The 23,557-nt window shown below is 39.1% G+C and overlaps 1 protein-coding gene across 1 annotated transcript; it reads left to right on the top strand.

The window, feature by feature from the left end:
• The first annotated feature begins 291 nt into the window (after positions 1-291).
• LOC129779310 (protein obstructor-E) lies at positions 292-23,352 on the top strand. Its single transcript, XM_055786716.1, has 3 exons — positions 292-450; positions 22,475-22,551; positions 22,614-23,352. Exons 1-3 carry the CDS (start codon positions 384-386, stop codon positions 23,130-23,132), a joined length of 663 nt encoding a protein of 220 aa, XP_055642691.1. The 5' UTR covers positions 292-383; the 3' UTR covers positions 23,133-23,352.
• Positions 23,353-23,557: the final 205 nt, after the last annotated feature.

Raw genomic sequence — 23,557 nt, 5'->3', positions numbered from 1 at the left:
TCAACTTTTTTTTCTAGAATACGTCAGCTTTGTGGGAACTGAAACCCCAAAAATGTTACTCAATTTTTGTCTGGTGATTTTTTAGAACGACTCATACGGTCAGTCGGTGGTCGGTGAAAAGCAAAATGTCAATCCATGTGCTCTGTTGTCGTTCAAAACCCGTTTGGATCCCACAGCGTGTTCAGTTGCGAGATCTTCTTCAAGATTTATCCCCCAACGCAGAAGAAGCCCCCTTTCAGCAGATGCAAAGTACGCTGTCCGCTTCGGAACGACTCAGTTTGGGTTCAGATTTCGTTGAGAACGGTTTGAAACGGTTGGGAAAATAATTCTCGAACGTGTTCTGTCTAACGAATTGCAATTGTGGTGTCAGGTGGTAGTTTCCAATGATGAGCTTTTCCACCGTTGTTCCCGTGGTGGCCGCCGTTTCCGTGGCCTTGTTCTGCATTCACGGTAATTTCCCACTGCATTGAAAGCGAAAGGCACCGATGGTGACGATAATGCGCGGCTGAAAAAAGATGCAACAGTTCTAGAACTGAGGTGCTAATTTGCACATCGAGATTTCCGTTCATGATGTTGCGCAAAAGTGTTGAGAGCAGTGCATATTATTCAAATGAAGTTCGACAGCTCGCAAATAGTTTAGGTGTGAATCGTTGGATAGTAGCGGTGTTTACTTATTGCGAAGGTTGAGCTAACTGAACAACGGACTGACCGCATGGCAAATCACTGACGAAGATGAGCTTCGGCTGGTTGACCTTTAGGTTGTGTGTTTCGCGTAGATACCTATCATATGTTTGCCACAAAAGGCTAAAATGTGACACGGACTTAAATATTTAAAAGAATTCGGCGATGCTAAAAACAAGTTGATTGCAAAAGGAAGGAACTTTACTGAAACATCGTCGTGGTGTTAGAAATTCCTCATTTCAGTTGTTTGGCTTAGGCATGTTATTTGATACTGGTATTAAAGATGAGAGTTTCCGCGGAGGGGTGTTTGGGAAAACGGTCTAATCTATTCAGAGATGAGGAATAGCAAAGAATGCAAATTACATATGACAGAGCAATGAAGTCTGTATTGAATTGAGATGTATGAACGTCATGAAAATTTGTATAATAATGCCCACAATATGACACTTCATGACACTGGATATGAACTGGATACAGTTAATCATATTCCAAATGGAATAAAGATAATTGCAAAATGCAAGATATATATCATGGAGACATATTCATAAAGATTTTTTTAGTTAATTTCCGTATTCCATCGACACTCGTTATATGATTAACAACTTGAATCATATAACATCAGTATTTAGAAGAATATGATCAACATTTTAATCAAACATTAAATCAATCAGGAATGTTTTCAATAATATAGCATTCTAGACACGACCGCATTATTGTAGTTGGGCCTAGTGGACTTAAATTTCTTTTGACGTGGGACTACGTCTAACCGGAATATATGGAAAAATGAAAACCTAAACACAGAACATGCAGGAAAAAATGAAAGATTTCGAATGCTTATAGCTCGAACATTTCGTACTGGATAGGAGAGATGCTTGCATCACTTGATAGGGAATATTTCTACGCATCTATCGCAACTAACAAAATGTTGTTTTTCATTAGATAAACAATTGAATAACTGTAAAATATTAGGCGTTATCTAAACGCCCTAACTGCATCGTTTTGATTGGCCCGATTTATGGTTTCCCTAACACAGCCATCAAAACCAAGCAGCCTTGGGGAAATCGGCATTGCAAATACTTGAAAGTAGGGGGACTTTTGTTCTCATCGAAAAATGTTCCCTAACACAGACTTTAAAACCAAGCAGTGAAATCGGCATTGCAAACACACGAAAGAGCCTAGAGGCGAGTGAACTGAAAAGTTTAAGCCCTCTTGAAGCCAAAAAGAAGAAAAAGAACACACGAAAGTAGGGGGAGCTTTTGTTCTCACCGAAATGTGTTCCCTAATAGAGATTTCTAAACCAAGGTGCCTGGAGAAATCGGTATTTCAAATTCATGCAAGTCGGGGGTATTTTTGTTCCGACTGGAATGTGTTTCCCTAACACAGACTTCAAATCCATGAAGCGTAGGGAAATCGGCATTGCGAATTCATACAAATCGGGGGTATTTTTGTTCCGATTGAAATGTGTTTCCCTAACACAGACTTCAAATCCATGAAGCGTAGGGAAATCGGCATTGCGAATTCATACAAATCGGGGGTATTTTTGTTCCGATTGAAATGTGTTTCCCTAACACAGACTTCAAAACCGAGGTTTCTGGGGAAATCGGCTCTGCAAATAAATGCAAACTGCGAGTACTTTTGTCCTCGCTTGCCTTTGTGCAGAGTGGAATATGTCTGTCCTAACATGATCTTCTAAACTTAGGAACCTGGGAAAATCGTGCAGCCACTAGAAGCGAATGAACTTCCCAGTTTCAAGCAAATTCGAGATTCGAGAAGTATGTACACTTTTGGGATGTAAACTTCAGAGGGAAATGTAAAATAAAATAATCGTTTGATAATTTTTTTTGTCTTTATTGACAAAAAACTTAGGCTGAAACTTAGGCTGGTTCATCAAACGTTTGATAATTCTTCCGTACATATATTTTGTTCTAGTCATCATACCAAACGTAAAAGGTCCGTCATTAAATTTACTTGTAACGAAGAACAATCAATCACAATAAATGAATTGACTTTACACGGCATTTGTTCATTTTTTTCACTCACAGAGCAAATATATTGAACTCAATTGAATTTGGAAACTGTTTCATTCAATCAAGAATTTAATCAATACAAACGAATAATTGCTAAGCTAAGGTAGTTCCACGTGAACCTTGCGGTTATATCATAGATATAACCCACTCATTTTTTATTTGTTTTCGAATATACATTCGACACAAAAATTACAAACAAAGAAGTCAATTGTTTTTAGGTGATTTAGACTGTTACTTCGTGAAAATTAACGAAAAATCATGGGATATACATGGTTTTGAAACTTCAACTATTTTGTAATGTTCTGAGAACACACATTTTAATCTTTGGGTGTGTAGATGTAATGGACAAAAACATCGGGAAAAATAGAAAATCGATTCCTTAATTTAGGCTTTTCTTTAAGAATATTGTCTTCTCTTGGACATTTGAAAGTGAACAGCACTCAACACAGAGAAACTTTATTTCTGCCTCGTGCGAAGGACAACAAAACAAAACAAACAAACTGCAGCGCGCCAAGCGGCCATAGTAATTATGTGGATAAACCATCATCAGCGCATCGGACATAGCATGGTCAGAATTAAGGTCATCGAGATTTAGATGTATGATTTAGATATATAAATCTGATACAAATGGTGTGCAAGCATGATGTTTACAATATTTGTAAGTGTTATAATCCAGAAAAACTCTAAATACGTACCAAATAATCATCTGGTGATTTATTAAAAGTTAGCCCGATTGAGGGACGCATTGACACCAATAGAAGGTGGATTTTATAAATCTTTAGAACATGTGAATTCGTAAAAAAAATCCTATAGAACTACTATAAATCATGAAAAAGACAATTTTATTGATATGTTTTGAAACCAGATTTGTGTATATACTTGACTAGCTGACACGGCAAACTTCGTCCCGCCCAACATTTGTTTTTTGTTATCAATACCTTCGAACATTCACGTTTTCATACTATGAGCAAGTTCATGGGTCCAATAGCAGAACTGTTCATTGATTGATATCTAATCGACCCCGTTGAATTTACCTTTTACTATAAAATTCCTAGTATTTCTAACATCATTATAATATCAGATTATTTTCAGACATAATTCTCGATCAAGATTTTTCATCCACTTGCAAATAACGTGTTTCTCCATTACATGGAATAATTTTTTTTATACAGAAAATATGATAGAATAAAGACAGCCCTAAATCGGACAATTCGTTCCTCGAGTTGCTCTTATCAACACATTCGGCGATACTCTTCAATTGGAATAGATAGAAGACGATATAGGAGTGCGTTTCATCACATTGAAATCCATTTCCAGTCTCGAACAAAGATTAATTTCGCTAGCGCAAACATCAAATGGACTAACAGCACTTGTCACTATGTAATTGTAGAACATATGGGAATTTAATTTTCCGAATTTTCCCTTTTTCCATCAGAGTTTTCCGAAAATTTTCAATTGTCATGTTTGGTTGGAATATTTTTGGTTGAACTATCTGTAATATTTTTATGGGACCCCCTCTCCATTCCTGAGGAGAGAGGGGTGTCATACCATCATAAAAACATTTCTCATACCCAAAAACCCTCGCATTCCAAATAGTGTTTGATTAGTTCTCGAGTTATGCAGAAATTTGTGTTTGTGTGCCCCCTGTAATTTGTGTTTCATTTGTATGGCAGCCCCCCCTAAGAGGGAGGGAGGAGTATCTTACTACCGTAAAAACATTTATTGCACCCTAAAACCTCAATATGCTAAATGTGGTTTCATTTGCTTGATTAATTTTTTATTTTTTTTATTTTTTTTTTATTTTTTCCCTCCTCTCACCCCCATCTCTAAGAAACTCATACTCGAGCTTCCTAGAGTTGGTCTCCTTTTTTTTTGTTTTACAGGACGCTACAACACTTAGAGGTAAGAGTACAATACATAACAATTAGTACCTGTTGGATCCCAGTGAAGTGATATTCTTTTAAGGGATCCAAAAAGAGTGCACAATTAAACTAATTATTAAGATCAGACTACTGTATGTCTACAATTATGTCTGTCTGTCAGTCTGTCTACATAAAAAATTGAAATATCTATATTAAAAAAAGACGGGTGGGTAATGTCGGGGACATAACCGGAGTGACGTAGGACTATACAAAGGGGACAGCTTTTGTTAAATATATATTTTAAATATATTGTTTTATTTTCTTCTCCTACGTGAATACCTACCTTTCTACCTGAAAAATGGATTTACTGTTTACTCTTTATGAATATGTTGATGGTTTTGAAAAGAACCTTTGGTGTTGTGTTTTTGTTATCACTCGATATTCCCATCTTGTTCGGTTAAACCTTCCTGTTTAGCTATTGCGTTTGTCACTCGCCACAGCTTTCACAGTTGAAAAATTTCTTCCCATCCAGCTTGTGACATGTTGTTCAGTAAATTACATTTAATGCAACGTGCCGGAGAAACACTTTGCCACTCACTGAAACTAATTGTTGCCTTGATGAGCGCCGAACCGAAGTTGCTCTGTTCTTGATGAGGGTTTTCTGATTGTCGTGAGCAGCTTTGCAAGCCAACTCGAGCACTCCGACGGCCGGAACTCTATAATCGCTGTTAGGTATACTGGTGCTCCGGCACCAATCCGTTCGGCCTAGTTACCCTTGCGGAGCAATCAGTGAATGCGACCAACAGGGAACTGGAGACCTGCACGGTTCGAGTGAGACTTTGCCTTTCCCTTAACTTGTCCTCCTTTGTTACGTCCACGATGTCGATGACGTACAACCACACGGGTTTACGGTTTGAAAGAAAATAAGATATTTTTTTGGGGTCCGCGTGTTTTATACCTCAGGATACCCCAGGATAGAGACAAATCGGCAGACTCAGTCAGAGGGGCGAGTCCAACGAGACGAACGAATGAGCGTTAAAAGGGAGCGATGGCAAAAAAATACATTCATTACGACTTGTTCGCTCGTTGGATTCACATGCAGGCTAAAAAGGGTCCTTTTCAGGATCACAAAATTATCTTCAATCTAAAGAGTTTATTCTTTTGTTATCACTCGATATCCCCATCTTGTTCGGCTAAACCTTTCTGTTTAGCGATTGCGTTTGCCACTCGCCACAGCTTTCACAGTTGGAAAATTTCTTCCCATCCAGCTTGTGACATATTTTACAGTAAATTACATTCAATGGCACGTCGCATTACCACCACTCATAATTCATAATTTCATAATTTGGACCCCGAACTCTATGTTTACAAAAATGTCCAACTAAATATGTCGCAATACAGGTCCGTCCAATTAGCTAAATGTCGAGATAAGTGTAAATTACTGTACTTTCAATCTAGAAGCAATTTAAGAATCGGTGAAAATCAATAAGCTTAGAACAACTTCCAAATTCACATACTCATCATATTCTGGCAAACAAATTATGAAAAAATCAATTTGTGTTTTATTATTATTTTGGATATTGTTTTAGAAAGCATTGAACTGTATTTCCTAAACTCTTTTTTGGAAGGTTTAATGGCCCTGAAAAGCGCCTTGTTTTATGGAATGGTTCCAATTTAGAAAACTTAGTACTCGTGGTTTTGAAAAAAACCATTTCGAACGCCCTCGATGCCGCCTTGTTCTGGATTTGCCACCAAAGCAGTTTGTATAAAGAACAAACTTATTTATTCTGCTACCTGATGCCGTTTTGCGATTGCGTTTGCCACTCGCCACTCGCTGCAACTGCCTGTTGTCTTGATGTCCACCGAACCGAATGTGTTCTGTTCCGAATGCGGGTTTTCTTATCATCGCGAGCAGCTTTGCCGGCTAACTCGATCACTTCGGTGGCCGAAACTATATAACGCCGGCTAGGTGGACTGGTGCACTGGTCCTAACGCGCTCGGCCTAGCTACCCTTGCGGGGAACTCCAGATCAACACGGTTCGAGCGGGATTTTGCCTTTCCCTTCACTTTTCCTCCTTTACTATTTCCAGACATGGCTGCTTGGGTTGGTTTGTTGATGTGTTGTGATGCGAACCGATGTGGTGTACGGTTTGAATGAGAATGATCGTTACGGCAGCGGAGCGGGGATTTTTAAGCAGACTGGCTGGCTAGAGAATTACGCATGTGTGAGACTGCGACCAATGTTTCGTTAATTTTTTTCTTTTTTCTTTCCAATCGTGCTTCATTCTATTTCGCTGCTGCTCTGGTTGCCCGTTTTGGTCGGTACGATTTGAGGAGCACAAAATGGACCAATCAAAAATGGGCACATAGTGCATTTTGACAATGCTTGATATTTTACAATTATTCAATTATTTATCTCAAGAAAAATGAAATGTTATTCGTTATGATAGATGCGTAGATATATTTCCTATCAATTGATGCAAAAACCTTTGCGATCTATTGAGAAATGCTCGAGTTATAAGCGTTCCAAATCTTGCATTTTTTCCTACTTGTTCAGTGCCTAGATTTCCATTTCACCCCCTATATCTTCCGGTTAGACGTAGTCCTACGTCAAAAGAGTTAATTTTCGTCTTCAGGAGCAATCGCAGCTTTGCCCTGAACAAGTCTATACTGGTTATCGACCTGATATGCGAAGGTAAACTGTTGAATAGCGACGGTCCATTAAAAAGAAAACGCTGTTGACCAATGCTAGATGTTGCTCGAGTTCGTAATAAGTGTTGTGCTTGTCGTGTAACGTAATGATGACTCGCGGTGGGGATTGTCATGTTATGGTGTATGTTGTTATTGTGTAATATGTTATGTATAAGTTTCAAAGACTGAAGTTCCCGCAATCCAATAAGAGGCAAGATACTGTGAGTCTCATTTTGATACAGGTCTAGAGTTGAGTACAAACTCGGTAGCCTATAAATTATTTTAAGACACCTGTTCTGCAATGTTTGTATTTTTTTAAGTCTTGTTTTGCATGCATAGCCCCAAACCAGTAGCCCGTATTGGAGTTGAGAATGGATGCACGCAAAATAGAAGTTAATCAGAGCTTTGTGAGGCAGGAAAGGTGATACTCTCTTCAAGATACCACAAAGGGATGCGAGTTTTTTTACGACGAAATTTACATGGAAGCTCCACGACAAGGTTGAGTCTAAAATGACACCCAGGTATTTGAAGCTATGCACCTTTTTAATAGGTACATTTAAAATATATGGATCAGCACCTATCGTTATTTTCTTCCTAGGAGAATGGAAGAACATGTATTTAGTCTTCGTCAGGTTGAGTGACAGTAGATTGGACTGAAAGTAATCCCCAAGAAGAACCAGATCATACTCGATATGTGACACTATAGTTCCCGAGTCGGGACTTGGGTAAAATAGAGCTGTATCATCAGCAAACAGTTTTGCAGTTCCTTTTAAAGGTAGATTGCCAATATCGTTCACATACAACAAAAATAACAGAGGTCCAATATTGCTGCCTTGAGGTACCCCAATACTTATAGAACACAATGTGCTTTTGGCGTTATTTACTGCTACATATTGTTGCCTATCAGTTAAATAACTTCGCACTATATCATTGGCTATTCCTCGGATTCCGTACGTGTTCAGTTTTTTCAATAATATACTATGATCGATAGTGTCAAAAGCCTTTTTAAGGTCTAGGAAGAGTGCACCAACCATCATTTTTCGATCAATTCCATTAATAATTTCATCTACAAGCTCAGTGACTGCTGTTGTCGTACTACAACCTCGCCTGAAACCGTATTGAAACTTGTAGAAGACTTTATTTATGTCGAAGAATTCGCATAATCTGTTCACAAGCATTCTTTCAAAAATCTTGTTGAATACAGAAAGCGTTGAAATTGGTCGATAATTGCATGGATTCGAGGCTTCACCAGATTTGAAGACTGGCACTACTCTAGCTACTTTGAGGCATTTAGGATAACTACCTGTGGTTAGTATTCTGTTGAACATGTCTGAGCAGATTCTAGCGAAAGCTGACGAGTTCTCTTTAATTAATTGTGCCGGGACGTTATCAGGGCCGCAAGTTTTTTTACTGTTCAGTTCATTTATTATTCTTAAAACTTCATTTGGTGTTGATGGGTGCAGAAAGATCGAGTTTTGGACATATCGAGAATGAGTAAGCGGTGAGTGGTCGTTATTTCTGGGAATTTTGTTCGATAATTCCTGCCCAATTTTCGAGAAATAGTTATTGAAAATTTCGCACACTTCCTCATCGTTAGAAATTTTCGCACCGTTGTGGGTTAGTGTAATTTCTGATTTCTGGGTAGAGCGTCCAAGTAAACAATTAATTGTTTTCCACATTTTGGCTTGACTTGAGTAGTTCAACACTTGTTGGAAATATACTCTTTTACATTTACGTTTTTCAGAGAGAACTTTGCTTGTTATGTGTATTAACATCTCTTTCAAGTGCGAGTCATTTGGTCGAGTCTTAACCTTCTTCAGAATTTTGTTTTTCATTTTTATCAATTTCCAAAGGTCAAAAGACATCCAAGGACAGTTTTTTCCTTTGGTTTTTATCTCCACAGAAATAGTTTTGGAGCATTGAGACAACATTGAGTTGTACGTTGACGTAAGATTACTCAAACACAACTCGACGCTCTCTCCGCAAACAACCGTGTTCAGGAAATCTTTGAAGCAGGCGTTAAGACTTCTGCGATCTACAATAGTCTTAGTCAATTTAGTTTTTTCTTTACATCCATATAATTTTAATGAGGAGATTATCAACGAATGATCACTCAAGTCTGAAAAAACCGTGTCGTTACGAAGATATGGCACATCGTCAAGTCTACATACAACATGGTCTAAAATATTATTGCTTACTGTACGTGTTACATAGGTATTCGAACACACGAATCCCAGTGATTGTAGGAGGCTAGTGTACCGTAACACAATGTTATTATGTGACAGATTCACAGGAACATTGATATCACCAACAACGAATAGGGGTCTAGACTTTGAGGCACTTAGTTTATTTTCTAAAATGTCATGAAATTTGTTGAAGTCAAAAGAAGGAGGACGGTATACACTTAGTATTTCAAATAACTGACCATTTATAGACAGCTCGATGTGTATAAAATGAAATCCATTCACAGTCTGATTGTCAATAATTCTATTTCTTATTGAATTGTTCACAAAAACAGCCAACCCACCAGCAGAGACTTCTCGACACGAAAATACAGCTGTATACCCAACAATGTTATAAATCGAACAGTATTCAGCTTTGAGCCATGTCTCACCAATTACAATTACATCTATGGACACATTACATTGGTCAAGAAACAGCTTAATATTGTCAAATTTTGATAAGTCATTTATTCCTCTTAGATTCCATTGGAGAATTCTCAGGTGTTCACCGTTAAGAGTACTCAATCCAATGTTAAAGTCATTAATATCGTCATGATAAAAATTCATAGCTTTATTATTAGTCATTGGAATATACAACGTCAAGTAAGATGATGCTATATTTTGTCATGGATTTTTTAGAGAGCGTCGTTGTTATGAACATACCTTTTCCTCTTTGGAGAAGGAGTAACCATGGCATTTAGATAACGTGTCGTTAGTTTGCTTATGTCGTCCCTATTTTTAATAATCTCTGGTCTATCGCCGTCGTTCTTCTTAACTAGAATAACTCCATTTCTTCCAGGCCAAACATATTTTATTTTCAAAACCTCCTGGGAGTCACGTAATTCACGAAGAAGATCTGAAGAATATTGGGTTAATTCATCGCGTACAGAAACTGAGGTAGGTCTGCCATTTAAGAGCAGCGTCGGATCAATAGCTGTTGACAGCAGTTTCCCTATTTGTTTCTTTTTTTGAAATATAATTTCTTTATCTGCAACATCCTCGAACTCGACTTTGATTGGAATAAGTGGTTTATCAGAGTTATTTTTGGATTTTAGTCTGGTAACAGACTTTATGGCACCAGATTTCAACTCAATCCCCAGATATTTGATTGTTTTGTCAATGATTTGCAAGGTATTTTCGTTTTGTGTTACCGGAATTCCCATGAAGATGGCATTTTTCTCGTTCATTAATTGGTTAGTTCTGTCATTACACAGCTCAAGTTTGTGGACCGTATCAGTTAACGCAGAATAAGATTTCTTCAGGTTGGAAATTTCGAGCTTCAAATCTTCGTTCTCTAATTTTATTTTATTGAAGTCTTCGGAAATAGCATCAAATTTAGCTGACAAAAACTCTTGGGAACTCTCTATAGCTGTAGTTATTTGCTTCACCTCAGATCTAAAGTTGAGCAATTCAGTACCAATTATGTTATTGACTGTAGATTTCAGTTCATTAGTGAGAGTTTCAGTCAGCGTTTTCTTGTTATCGGACATTTCTACTATGCGTTGATAAATTTTACCACAGTCAGGAGTGCAGAAAAACGGCTTGTCACGAATACGACGACAAGCATTGCCAATAATATTTCTACATTTTAAATGAAAACTAGAAAAACAGTACAAACACGTAAGTATCTTCATGGGGTCATTTTCTTTACGTTCGCAAACAACACAAATGATATCGCTGTCCATATTAAAGGTCAAGTCACGACAATACAAGCCAAATAAATAATGTTAATAATGTTAAATAATAATGTCAAATAATGTTAAAAAATAATAATAACAAATAATGTTAAATAATAAAAGTCAGTCTAATATAAAACAAAAATAAAACAAAACAAAACCAAACGAAGAAAAAAAAAAAAAAAAAAAAACAAATTTTAAAACCAAATGCACGCATGTGATTTCAGCCAGTTATGCGATCAAGCGCGCAGTGGAATCATTCACAATGTAAACAAATAGTACCTACTCTGTGCCACAATAACATACACATACAATATGAATCTGCTGTATGACGAGCGCCGCGCTAAGTAATTCTCGAGTAATGCAGAAATTTGTGTTTCATTTGTATGGCAAAGACCCTTCTCATATATAGTCCTCGCTCCTCTGATTAAACGTGACATCGAGAAAGAAACCATACCATTTAAGCTAAATCTCAAATTGAATGGAATGGAGGAATGCTGCTTGTTGCATTAGAAAGCATGTGCGAGTAAAATCGATCTCTTGTATTCGTTACATTGTTCACATGTTCTACTATATCCACTATATGTGTCTCGCACAAAACCATAAGTGGGGATATTTTTTCTCAATTTGTGTATTTGAAATCAAATTCCACCGGTTAATTGAAGAGATATATTAACGTTCAAAATCTTCCACTTTTCCACCGTATCATGGAAATGGACCCCTATTTTGAAATGGTAGATGTAGTCCCGGGTCAAAAATAAAAATGATTCGTCACATGTTACTGAGTACAAAACTCGAGAACGGATCTCCGATTTGAATGTGCTGTCTTTATTTGGTTGTTCCAAAGAATACAAAATCACTGCCTTTGAATCCGTTTGGATAGTCCAAGATGTTTTTTTGGATTCTCAAAAGATTTCTAATTAACATCTTCATATGTTACGATGTTATTGCGGAGTAAAATTAATATAACTTGTTTGGCAAATAATTATTTTATTAATTATAATTTAATAAATAATTTTTTTTTTCATGTGCATCAGAGTGCTAATGAAAATGGTCATCTCAAATTTACGAAAGGGACTTCCTGAAAAATGTTGATTCCCGCAAAAAATACACTATACAAAATTTCAGCTCAATTGAACATTATTTACTAGTGTCGCAATAACGTCAAAGATTGAGTTTTTCGAAAACCGTAAAATCGCCCAATGTACATGAGCTTAGGAGTAAAATGTACATTTCATGAGGGAGTATATGATTTCGAAGTTTTGGAAAAATTTTGTTTGATGCCAAATGACTTAAAATGGCATGAAACGTCGAGATCTACTGTCATCTCGATTTTTTGTCATCTAGGTCACAGAGAGTCGATTTTTGATAATGTCCCTTGAGTGATTTTACGGCTTTCAAAAAACTCAAACTTTGACGACCTGGCGACAGTAGTAAATAAAGTCCAATTTAGCTGAAATTTTACATAGGATATTTTTCACGTGAACCAACAGTTTGCAGAAAGTCCCTTTCGAGAATTCGAAAGTCACTTTTTCCGTACATTCATTGGCACTTTAATGTACATAATATGCAACAAAACCAAAATTAAAAGCTAACATTTTATGATTTAACTATAGTAAATTTTCTCTAAAATAGTTGCACGTAATTCTCGCAGCAGGAATTTTTGGTGATCCGTTCTTCAGCCCAAGTAATAACTTTATCGATTCCACATAAGGCTGTTTCATTTGAAATACAATTTTCAGATTCGTCATCTTCATCAACCTAATGTGGCACCAAAAATGATGAAGCATTCGCTCCCTCGGAAGTCTAAATCGATTTCTTATCATCGTAGAAAGATGTATTTGAATGTAAAACAATGTTGACTATGCCATCGTCGTTCAGAGCCTCAAACTCCACTTCCTCGTCACGCACGGTATTGTCTAGGTCCATCAATTTCCGCTGAACCAAAAGTATGCGTTCCCTTACAACCGACAACGGGATATCGGTATTTTCCATGACTTGACAATGGAATCAGCCGGTACCTCGTCCCAAGCCTCGGTCACCCAAAACATAGTATCCTTACTGTTGATTCGCTTAACCATGTCATCTAACTCTGCTTGGCGTCCTAAAAGCTCACGCATGAGCTTTTGCTTGTAGCTGGACTTTTTTTTTTATTAATTCGTTTATTTTTACAGGCCCAGTTACTTAAGTTTAAAGGAGCCGAATTCTAAAATATAATTTTAAAACTATATATATATATAAACAATGTTCTTACATCTATGGTTAGTAAGGTGGAAAACCGATTACTCGCGGTGTACTCGAGTTTAGAAGGGTGACATATTTTTAGGAGAAGGATGGGATATAAAGAAATTGTAACAATGTTGATGAACACTCAATTCTTAAATCTATTCGTATATCTATAGTGTATTTACATTTCAACTTATTCTACTATTTATAGCAAGGGGACGAATTACCCGCAAAGGAAGGAAAGGAGGGTATAAGGATGTAGGGACAATCACACACGAAGATCTATAGCTTTAAGGAAAACATATATGTGGGACATGTAATCAAGGTCTAACCGAGCCAACACGTCTCTCACCGGCACATTGGGCTGTCTTCCTCGGGTCCGAAGGGAGTTTTCTAAATTCGATCTGGCGACCAGATACACCTCGCACGACCAAACAATGTGCTCGATGTCGTGATAACCTTGGCCACAAACGCAGAGATTGCTGCTGGCAAGATTGAAACGGAAGAGTAGTGCATCTAACGAACAGTGATTGGACATGAGTCGGGAGAAGGTGCGAATAAAGTCCAGACTTTTGAACCACGGTTTGAGGCTAACCTTAGGGATAATCGAGTGAAACCACCGGCCCAATTCATCTTCATTCCACTTGCGTTGCCAGTTAGCGATGGTATTTTTGCGAACTAAAGAATAAAATTCATTGAAGGCGATTTGACGCTGATAAATATCGCCTTCAATTGCACCTACCTTTGCCAATGAGTCAGCCCTCTCATTACCCGGAATTGAGCAATGTGAGGGGACCCAGACAAAGGTAATGACATAACAGCGTCTGGATAAAGCACTCAAAATTTCTCGTATTCTCTCAAGGAAGTACGGCGAGTGCTTTTCCGGCCTCACTGAACGGATAGCTTCGACAGAGCTAAGACTATTCGTTACAATGTAATAGTTTTCAACAGGTCTTGAGGCGACGCTGTCCAGCGCCCAGTATATCGCTGCCAATTCAGCAATATATACCGAGCAAGGATTCTGAAGACTGTGTGAGGTGCTAAAAAATACGTTGAACACTCCAAATCCTGTGGACTCATTCATAGAGGACCCATCAGTAAAGTACATATTATCACAATTGACACGCCCATACTTTGCTTCGAAAATCGTAGGAACGATCCCCGATCGATGATAATCTGGAATTCCATGGATATCCTGCTTCATGGACAGATCAAAATGCACAGAGGAATTGATGTAGTCAGGAAAACAAACACGGTTGGGAATATACGAAGAAGGATCAACCTGCATGGAGACGAATTCATGATATGAGCTCATGAATCCAGAATGAAAATTTAGCTCGATCAGCCGCTCAAAATTTCCGATCACCAATGGGTTCATAACCTTACACCGGATGAGGAACCGAAGAGATAATAAATTGAAGCGATCTTTTAGTGGGAGTACGCCTGCCAAAACCTCGAGACTCATGGTATGCGTTGAGGGCATACATCCCAACGCAATACGGAGACAAAGATACTGAATTCGCTCGAGTTTAAGGAGGTGTGTTTTGGTAGCTGATTGAAAACAGAAACTGCCATACTCCATCACTGAGAGAATAGTTGTTCGATACAACATAATAAGATCTTCGGGATGGGCTCCCCACCAGGTGCCGGTAATTGTACGGAAAAAGTTTATTCTTTGTTGACATTTTTTACTCAGATACCTAATATGGGCCCCCCAAGTACATTTGGAGTCGAACCAGACCCCAAGATACTTGAATGACATAGCATGAGTGATCGGTTTACCCAAAAGTTGAAGCTTTGGTTTTGCTGGTCTATGCTTCCTAGAAAAAACCACCATCTCTGTTTTCTCCGTGGAGAATTCGATCCCTAGCCCAATGGCCCAGGTTGAAAAATTGTTCAAAGTATCTTGTAAGGGTCCTTGCAGGTCGGATTCGTTTGATCCTACGACAGACACCACTCCATCATCTGCAAGTTGTCTTAGGCTGCAATTTGTGTAAGGCAATTGTCGATGTCACTTACATAGAAGTTGTACAAAAGGGGGCTTAAACATGAGCCCTGGGGGAGGCCCATGTAAGAGACCCGACTTACTGCCGAATCTCCGTGAGAAAAGTTCAAATGTTTCTCACAAAGCAAGTTATATAACATATTATTCAATAGAGGCGGCAGACCCCGAGAGTGTAATTTGTCTGACAAAACCTCTATTGAAACAGAATCAAAGGCCCCCTTTATGTCCAAGAATACTGAAGCCATTTGTTTTGACGTAGGACTACGTCTTTCATTTCTATTCCGGGGTGTAAAATCAAAGTTTCGAAAACGAAAGCGTTACGCCGGAGACCGAGATTTTGAGCGTTAATAGCTCCTAAACAACTGAACGAAATGATATGATAAACACTTCATTCGAAAGATAAAATGTCTACGCGTTATATACTTGTTACTTTTTGATCCAAAAACTTGTTTCAATAGTCTTAAATTTGCTTTCAAAATAGGCTATTGAAATCACCAATCGGTATATTAGCGAGCGCCGCTCGGAAATCCACTCAGTTCTAATTGAACAGCGATTGGAGCATTTATCATGAAAGCGCGGATGAACGGTGTCACCAAGAGCCTGTTTGTGCACCTTAGGCCAGAAGGGAATCCCTCAGGAGGAGAGTGATGCTACAAACGGTTCCCCGGGAAGATCTCGAAGCAGCCGCTACACACACACACATACACGCACGGAATTCTTTCCGTTTGGATCGAGAAAGATCCGGAAAATAATCTGCCAGTTCCTCTAGGAATTTAAAAATACATTCATGTGAAAGAGTTTATTTGAATGTTTTCTATCCATGTAACACTATGACCAAATATGTTTCAATCAAGTGCTATTAACAGATGGTTATCGAGTTAGCATTAACCACTGGTGGGCTTCCAGTATCGAGGAAAATGTGGAAATATCTAATCGTTACTGAAAATATTCTGCCAGTTCCTCTGGGAATTTAAAATTACATTCATATGAAAGATTTTTTTTTTCTTTATTATAGTGACTTTCAACACATTTCGGCTGGTTCGTCACTTTTACTTCCATTTTTGGAAGAATTTTGGGAGTGAGAATTGAACTCGTGATCTCTTGCGTGAGAGGTATGGATGTTACCACTACTCCAGATCGCCTCCACTTCATATGAAAGAGTTTATTTTAATGTTTTCTATCCATGTAACACTGTGACCAAATACATTAGGTTTTGTGATTTTTCAATCAATCGCAATCAACAGGATAGCTTCTGAAGATTATTCTTCCCCATCAGTAGGATATTTCCGTATCCAATATTGGATGCATAAATCCTTGTGCCTCCAACGTAACGCTCTCGTTTTCGAAGTTCTCCAAATATTCATTCATTCAGAATGAATTCAGATTCAACTTCATACAAATGATCTCTAAATCAACGATAGTCCTACTTCACCCTTGCTGTTATACCATAGATATAACCCACTTCCTGTTTTTTTTCGGCGTAAGCCATTTGAATTTCTGAAGAAAGCAACGCAAGACAATCATTCGTCCCCTTGCCCCTGCGGAACTCATATTGTGTATCTGAGAGTAGGCCATTCGTTTCAACCCATCGATCAAGGCGAAACAAGATCATTTTCTCCAACAATTTCCGTATACAAGACAGCATTGCTTTTGGGTGGTACGAATTGAAGTCGGACGCGGGTTTTCCGGGTTTTTGAATAGCTATAACTCGTACTTTTCTCCAATCATCTGGAACAATATTATGCTCCAGGAACCGATTGAATAAATTCAACAAGCGATGTTTCGCCACATCAGGGAGGTTTTTCAGCAAGTTGAACTTAATCCTATCCGATCCCGGAGCAGAATTGTTACATGAAAGGAGAGCAAGAGAGAATTCTACCATCGAAAACTCGGAATCAAGATCGCACCTATCTTGTGGTATATCTCGAACAATTTTTTGCAAAGGAGCGGAATCAGGACAAACCTTCCGTGCAAAATTCAAAATCCATCGATGTGAATATTCTTCGCTTTCATTCGTTGAAGAGCGATTTCTCATATTTCGAGCCACTTTCCATAATTTTTTCATTGACGTTTCTCGTGACAAACCTCCCACGAAATTTCGCCAATAAGCACGTTTTTTCCCTTTGATTAAGTTTTTAAATTGATCTTCAAGGGCTAAATACGTTTGAAAATTTTCAGGGGTTCCACGTTTCCGAAAAGCTGTAAATGCATTCGATTTTTCTACGTAAAGCTTGGAACATTGGCTATCCCACCATAGATTGGGAGGCCTTCGGGAAATGGTGGAACCTGGGATGGGTTTCGTTTGAGCGCGAACCGCGCTGTCATAGATCAAACGAGAAAGGAAGTTATACTCCTCCAATGGAGGTAAACCATCTCTTGAATTGATGGCTAGAGCAATCGCGTCCGTATATTTTTTCCAGTCAATGTGTCTTGTGAGGTCATATGCAATGTTTATAGATTCAGAAGAATTCGACCCAATGGTGATGGAAATTTTGATTGGCAAGTGATCACTACCGTTGGGGTCCTGGATTACATTCCACTTGCAATCTAACGATAGTGAATTCGAGCAAAGCGAGAGGTCAAGCGCACTTGGTTTAGCAGGAGGTTTAGGAACACGTGTTGTTTCTCCAGTATTCAAAACGGTCATATTGAAGCTGTTACAAAGGTCATATATCAACGATGAACGATTGTCGTCGTACTGTTCCCCCCAGGCAGTTCCGTGAGAGTTGAAGTCTCCCAAGATCAATCGTGGCTCAGGAAGAAGTGAGCACATGTCAACAAGTTGCTTGCGGCTAACCGCAGCTCTCGGAGGCCAATACAAGCTGACAATACAGAGGTATTTTCCTCTGATGTTTGCATGACAAGCAACAGCTTCAATCCCTCCAATAGGTGGAAGGTCAATTCGAAAAAATGAGTGGCACTTATTGATCCCCAATAACACCCCTCCGTATCTGTCATCACGGTCCAAGCGTATAATATTGAAATCATGGAAAGAGAGATCATCTCGCGAAGAAAGCCAAGTTTCGGACAGAGCAAAAACATCACAATTGAACTTATGAATTAAAAATTTGAATGTATCCAATTTAGGGATAAGACTACGACAATTCCACTGTAAAACAGTGATATCTCCGACCTCTCTATTTGAATTAGACATCAAGAGAGATAATCATTGCAAGGAGGGGCCATGTTTGCATCAATTGTTGCAAAATTGTCTTTAATACTGGAAGCATTGAGATGACAATGGTTCTGATGGAGTCGGAAACATTGAAACACTTGAAGATTTGATCCAAAAGGTCAGACAACTTTATAAATCCCGATTGGGAAGTTGAGCTGGACGGAAAAACAGGGACAGTTGGGGTTTTTGATGTCCCCTCGAGTGCTGGGTCGTTCGAAGGTGAACTATTCCCACGGAAGCCAGGAGGAACCTGATTTTGCTTGTCCGCTGCACTCGATTTTTTAGGCAAGCTAACAGGGGGTATCACCGGGGGGACTTGTTCTTGAACTTTGGGAGTGGTCACATTTTTGCGCCGGGGATTCCCTTTGAAAATGAACGGTGTGCCCCCGCTAGCTGTGTCCGCTTCCATTTCATCAACTGGCAACGTGGAAAAGGTATTGTGTGTTGAGATTGGTTGTTGTTGTTGTTGGGCCAGTGGAGAAGCGCCCTTTAAAATTTCCGCAAAAGTGCGCTTCGAGTGTTCCTTTAAAGAGCGCTTCTGTTTCTCCCAGCGACTCTTGTAAGTTTCACAAGCTGAGAGCACGTGTGGGGATCCTCCGCAATATGGACACTTATGCTCAGTCGCACTGCAGGATTTCCCCTCATGTTGCTCCCCGCAAGTGGCACAGCGCTCCTTGTTGGCACAATAATCTGAAGTGTGACCAACTGACTTGCATTTGTTGCAAGTCATGGGCTTTGGCACGAAGAGTCGCACAGGTAGTCTCAATTTGTCCACCATAACGTAGTCAGGGAGGGCGGCACCAACAAAGGTGACTCGAAACGAGTCTGACGGCGTAAATTTAGTTTGGTCCCCATCATGGGAGAGTTTCCCGAGTTGGCGACAGTCCAAGATCTATACTTCCATTGAGGGAAGCTTTTTGAACTTGCCTTTTCCTTCTTTTTTTATTTGTTCGCTCGTCAGACCCGTTTCAGTTATCACCCCCTTAATTTCTACGTTATGGGAGGGTATAAATGTTCTATATTCGAGAGTGAAGTGTTGGTCAGCAACAATCTAGTTTGCGTGTTTCCGTTCATTCACGACAACCCGCAATTTGTTCGGTCTAACCCTGCGAATTTCAGATACAGAAGAGTATCTGGCCAGATCTTTCATGATCTGAATCACGTTAAGGCTTTTTCCTTTTGGTTTTGGCCGGAGGAAAACAACCCAAGGGCCAGTTCCAGGTGCATCTTCTGGATAAACTCTGACACGTGGAGCGGAGACAACAGAGGGAGAAGACGAGGACGAAGACGAGGACGAGGATTGGGTTGGATCGGAAACATCAGAAGGGGGAAGCGAAATCGATGATGGGAGAGGGGGAGTGGAAGTAACAGTGGGTTCAGAAGGGAGGCTTGCTATTTTCTTAGAGGGGGGCTTGGAAGGATGAGCAGATTCGTCCCCAGAAGAATTATCTTCTTTTTGAGGGACTCGTTTATGTTTTTCCCAGATCTTGTATGGGATTCATTATCGGAGATCTCCATCTCTGGAGATTCCCCACTATTCTCCATTTTACAAAAATTTGTGTCTTATTTTTAATCTATTATTGATTTTAACAATAATCTCAAAAAAAAATAACAAAACAAACAAAAAAAATTATGATGATAATGTTAAGCAATGAACATATGAGTTGAATAATAATATTAATATTAAATATGTGTACCTTAATATAAAAGTTGTTCCGATACTGCGCTCTACTGCCCTAACCAGGGAGAGACAGAGGCTACGCGCTATGGATCAACACAATAGCGCAAGGATAGCTCACACGGTCACGCGATGATAATTCCCGTTAACGACAGCCACACGATGGCGATCCCGTTATGCCGATATTCAACAGCCGCCAAGGGCTGCAAGCTGCAAGAGCGCTGCTTCCTTTGTTCCACTTCACAAAAGGTCAATTCGAAAGTGGATAGCAATGACCTTCACTCGTACACTATACCAATAGCACAATAGTAAAAGTGGCAACGCACAATACCGACACTGAACTTTACTCGTCAAGAGTTGGATAGCGAATGGGTAGCTGGACTTGACCATATGAATAATATTATGATCCATGGGTTGTAGCAAGGCGATGATTTTTTTCCGAATTTCAAACAACTCCTTTCCCCAGGACCCGCCAGACAATTTCTGGCTACAACACTGCAATAGACAAAAAAATCGGCGCAAATCATAGTTATTTTGCTTTTTAATATTTTTTTGAAATTTTTTTTATGATTCGATTATCCGGAGTGAAAAAAATCTATACTCCGGATAATCGAGTCCGACCTGTATTGGGTCGATTTAAAAACCGACCATGTACATTTTGTTTATTGGCCCAAAGAAAATGACCTGTGTAAAGTTTCAGCTCAATCGAACATGATTTAGGGGTGCCTCAAAACGCTCAAAGTTTTGATGTCTCAGAAGGTCGATTTTCGGCCAAAAATTTTCGGAAAAAAGGGAAATCGGAATTTTCCAAAAAAAAAAACAGGGAAAAAATTATTTATTTGACAACCCTAAAATGGAAATACGCAGCCTAATAAAAAAAAAAGAAAAATACTGGTCTAATATTTTGCGATAAGGAACAAAACTACCGCTTTTCAGGGAAATCTGAGAACCACTATATCGGTTTGACATGGAATGGCTGATGTAATAGAGTAACAGGCTTTTTTTGCAAGTGATTGAAAAATCCAAAACGATATTTGTGTGATAGTAAGGGTGTAGAGTAAGGATCAAGACCACGTGTTTTAAGTATTCAAATAATATTAAGCAATATTTTTCATTCAAATACTAACAATTTAGAACAATTTACTCAATCACATTAGCAAGCCTAAAGACGGCTTGTATGATGGAATAAATGGCTTCACACCACGATTGATATCGACGCTATACCTTGGTACATACCAATCATAGAGGCTTTAGACCGCAAAGTTCATTCAAGTCTAACTTTAAAACGGCATATTAAAAGATTAATCAATAAAAGGCAACAAATGTGAACTCACGTCATTCGCTGAATAAGAGGAAACGCAACCGGAGACCCTTTATCGTGAATAACAAGAATAATTCGATTCTCTTGATATTCAGTATTCGGAAGATATTCTCCCTATTCTGCTCGACGAATGACGTGAGAGTGCTCAAGTTAGAGTATTCCCGAAGGTGAATGGTATAACTATAGTCACCACTAGTTGCGATTTGAATCCATGCCTTCTTCGCTTATCGACGGTGGTATCAAATAAGGTGACTTATAAAATATACGAAATAGAGCGTATGATTTTGTTAGAATAACTCAAATCGGACGATCCACTCTCGTGTATTGCGCTTAGCAACAGATTTGACGGTTCATTTTTCAAACAATAAACTTTCTATGGCCTAAACAGGAAATGAACCCAAAAATCCCACAATGATGTGTGGGTTTGACAAACGGAAAATGGACGGCATTTCAGTTCAGTAATTAAAAATAGTGAAGTTGTTCAATAAATTGTAAAAGTCGGTCTTTTTTTTGGACAATCTATTCGGCCTTGAACATCTTTTTGAGCTAATTTTATCCATTGTGGTATTAGAACTCAAGAATCGTTTTAAGTAGTATAACCTTTCACCTTCAATTCGAAAATCTAAAAATAATATCCTGAAGCAAAACAGCCATAGCAAAAAAACTTTTATCTGGTGTCCTCGTTTGACCTTCAAAATGAGTGTTCCTCAAATGACCAAAACGGAGCGCACCAACAGCAACGAATGCAAGATGCCTCGTCTTCGCCTAATTTGCATACTACCCACGCTCGCCCCATCAAGATGCAGCCGCTAATATTAATCCATGCAAATCAGTCAGAAGAATGCAACTTTTTTTTTTCGCCGGCTCAATAACTGAATGTTCGTTTTTACTTTTGAATCATCCCAAACAGCGAACAGTCAATCATGCCCGGAGAAAAACGGTCGCTATCCAGTGTCGGATGAGTGCGATGCTTACATTGAGTGTGTTGTAAGTGAAAGCAAATAACAGAATTTTGTGAATCAATCACTAATTTCCCGTTCAACTTTCAGGATGGCATCGCGGAACGCAAGCTTTGTCCCGATGGATTACTGTTCAACGAGAATGCCCGAATTTTCTCCTATCCCTGCCAGTATCCGATCGACGTTGATTGTGGCCGTCGTGGCCGAACCCAGCCAGCAATCCCCACGGAAAGTTGTCCCCATCAGTTCGGTTACTATCGCGTTGGCGATCGGTCGCACTGTGGTCAGTTCATGAACTGTGACAATGGCGTTGGACACGTTCTGGATTGCCCGTACGGGTTGGCTTTCAACATCGCCACCTATCAGTGCGATTGGCCCGATCTGGTAGAGGATTGTGATGCGGAAGCGTTCCTCGGTTTCAGATGTCCCCCTCAAGCTGAGGGGTTGGTCGCGCCAATTCGATTCTACCGTTCACCGGACGATTGCAGGAAGTATTTTATTTGCGTCGGCGATAGGCCACGAGTCAACTTGTGCGGACCGGACTATGCGTTCAATCCGCTCATCAACGCTTGCGATGGGGCTGAGAATGTAACTGGTTGTGCGATCTAGGACGATCAGATAACAGGATAATTGGTTTGTAAATACACCGTTGGAAAATACTCACATGTACGATATGTATAGAAAAACAATAGCAAATAGAATGTAGTTTTGTTTTGGACTTAGATTTGTACATAATTCAACATTCATTAGTTCCTATAGGGCAAATTACCATTGTATCCAAACAGATCAACAACTTCTGTATTGATTGAATAAACCTTGTAAAAAATAAGTTAAGTTTTTATTTCAAACAGTTAGAATCATGTGTTGAGGAAGAAAGAAAAAGGCAACCTGTCACCGTGTGGGCACTGGGTTGGAAAATTAGCTTAGACATGCAGCATGATTTTCACAGATTGCAAACTGCACGGGAGATGCATTACTGTAACGGCTATTGACGAGAGACATCAATGCGAAAAACTTTATTCATTCTGTCGTTG

The sequence above is a fragment of the Toxorhynchites rutilus genome, chromosome 3, assembly GCF_029784135.1.
Source record: "Toxorhynchites rutilus septentrionalis strain SRP chromosome 3, ASM2978413v1, whole genome shotgun sequence".
NCBI classification, from domain to species: Eukaryota; Metazoa; Arthropoda; class Insecta; order Diptera; family Culicidae; genus Toxorhynchites; species Toxorhynchites rutilus.
The sequence above is the reverse complement of the archived record's forward strand: the minus strand, read 5'-3'. Positions and strand labels throughout refer to the sequence as shown.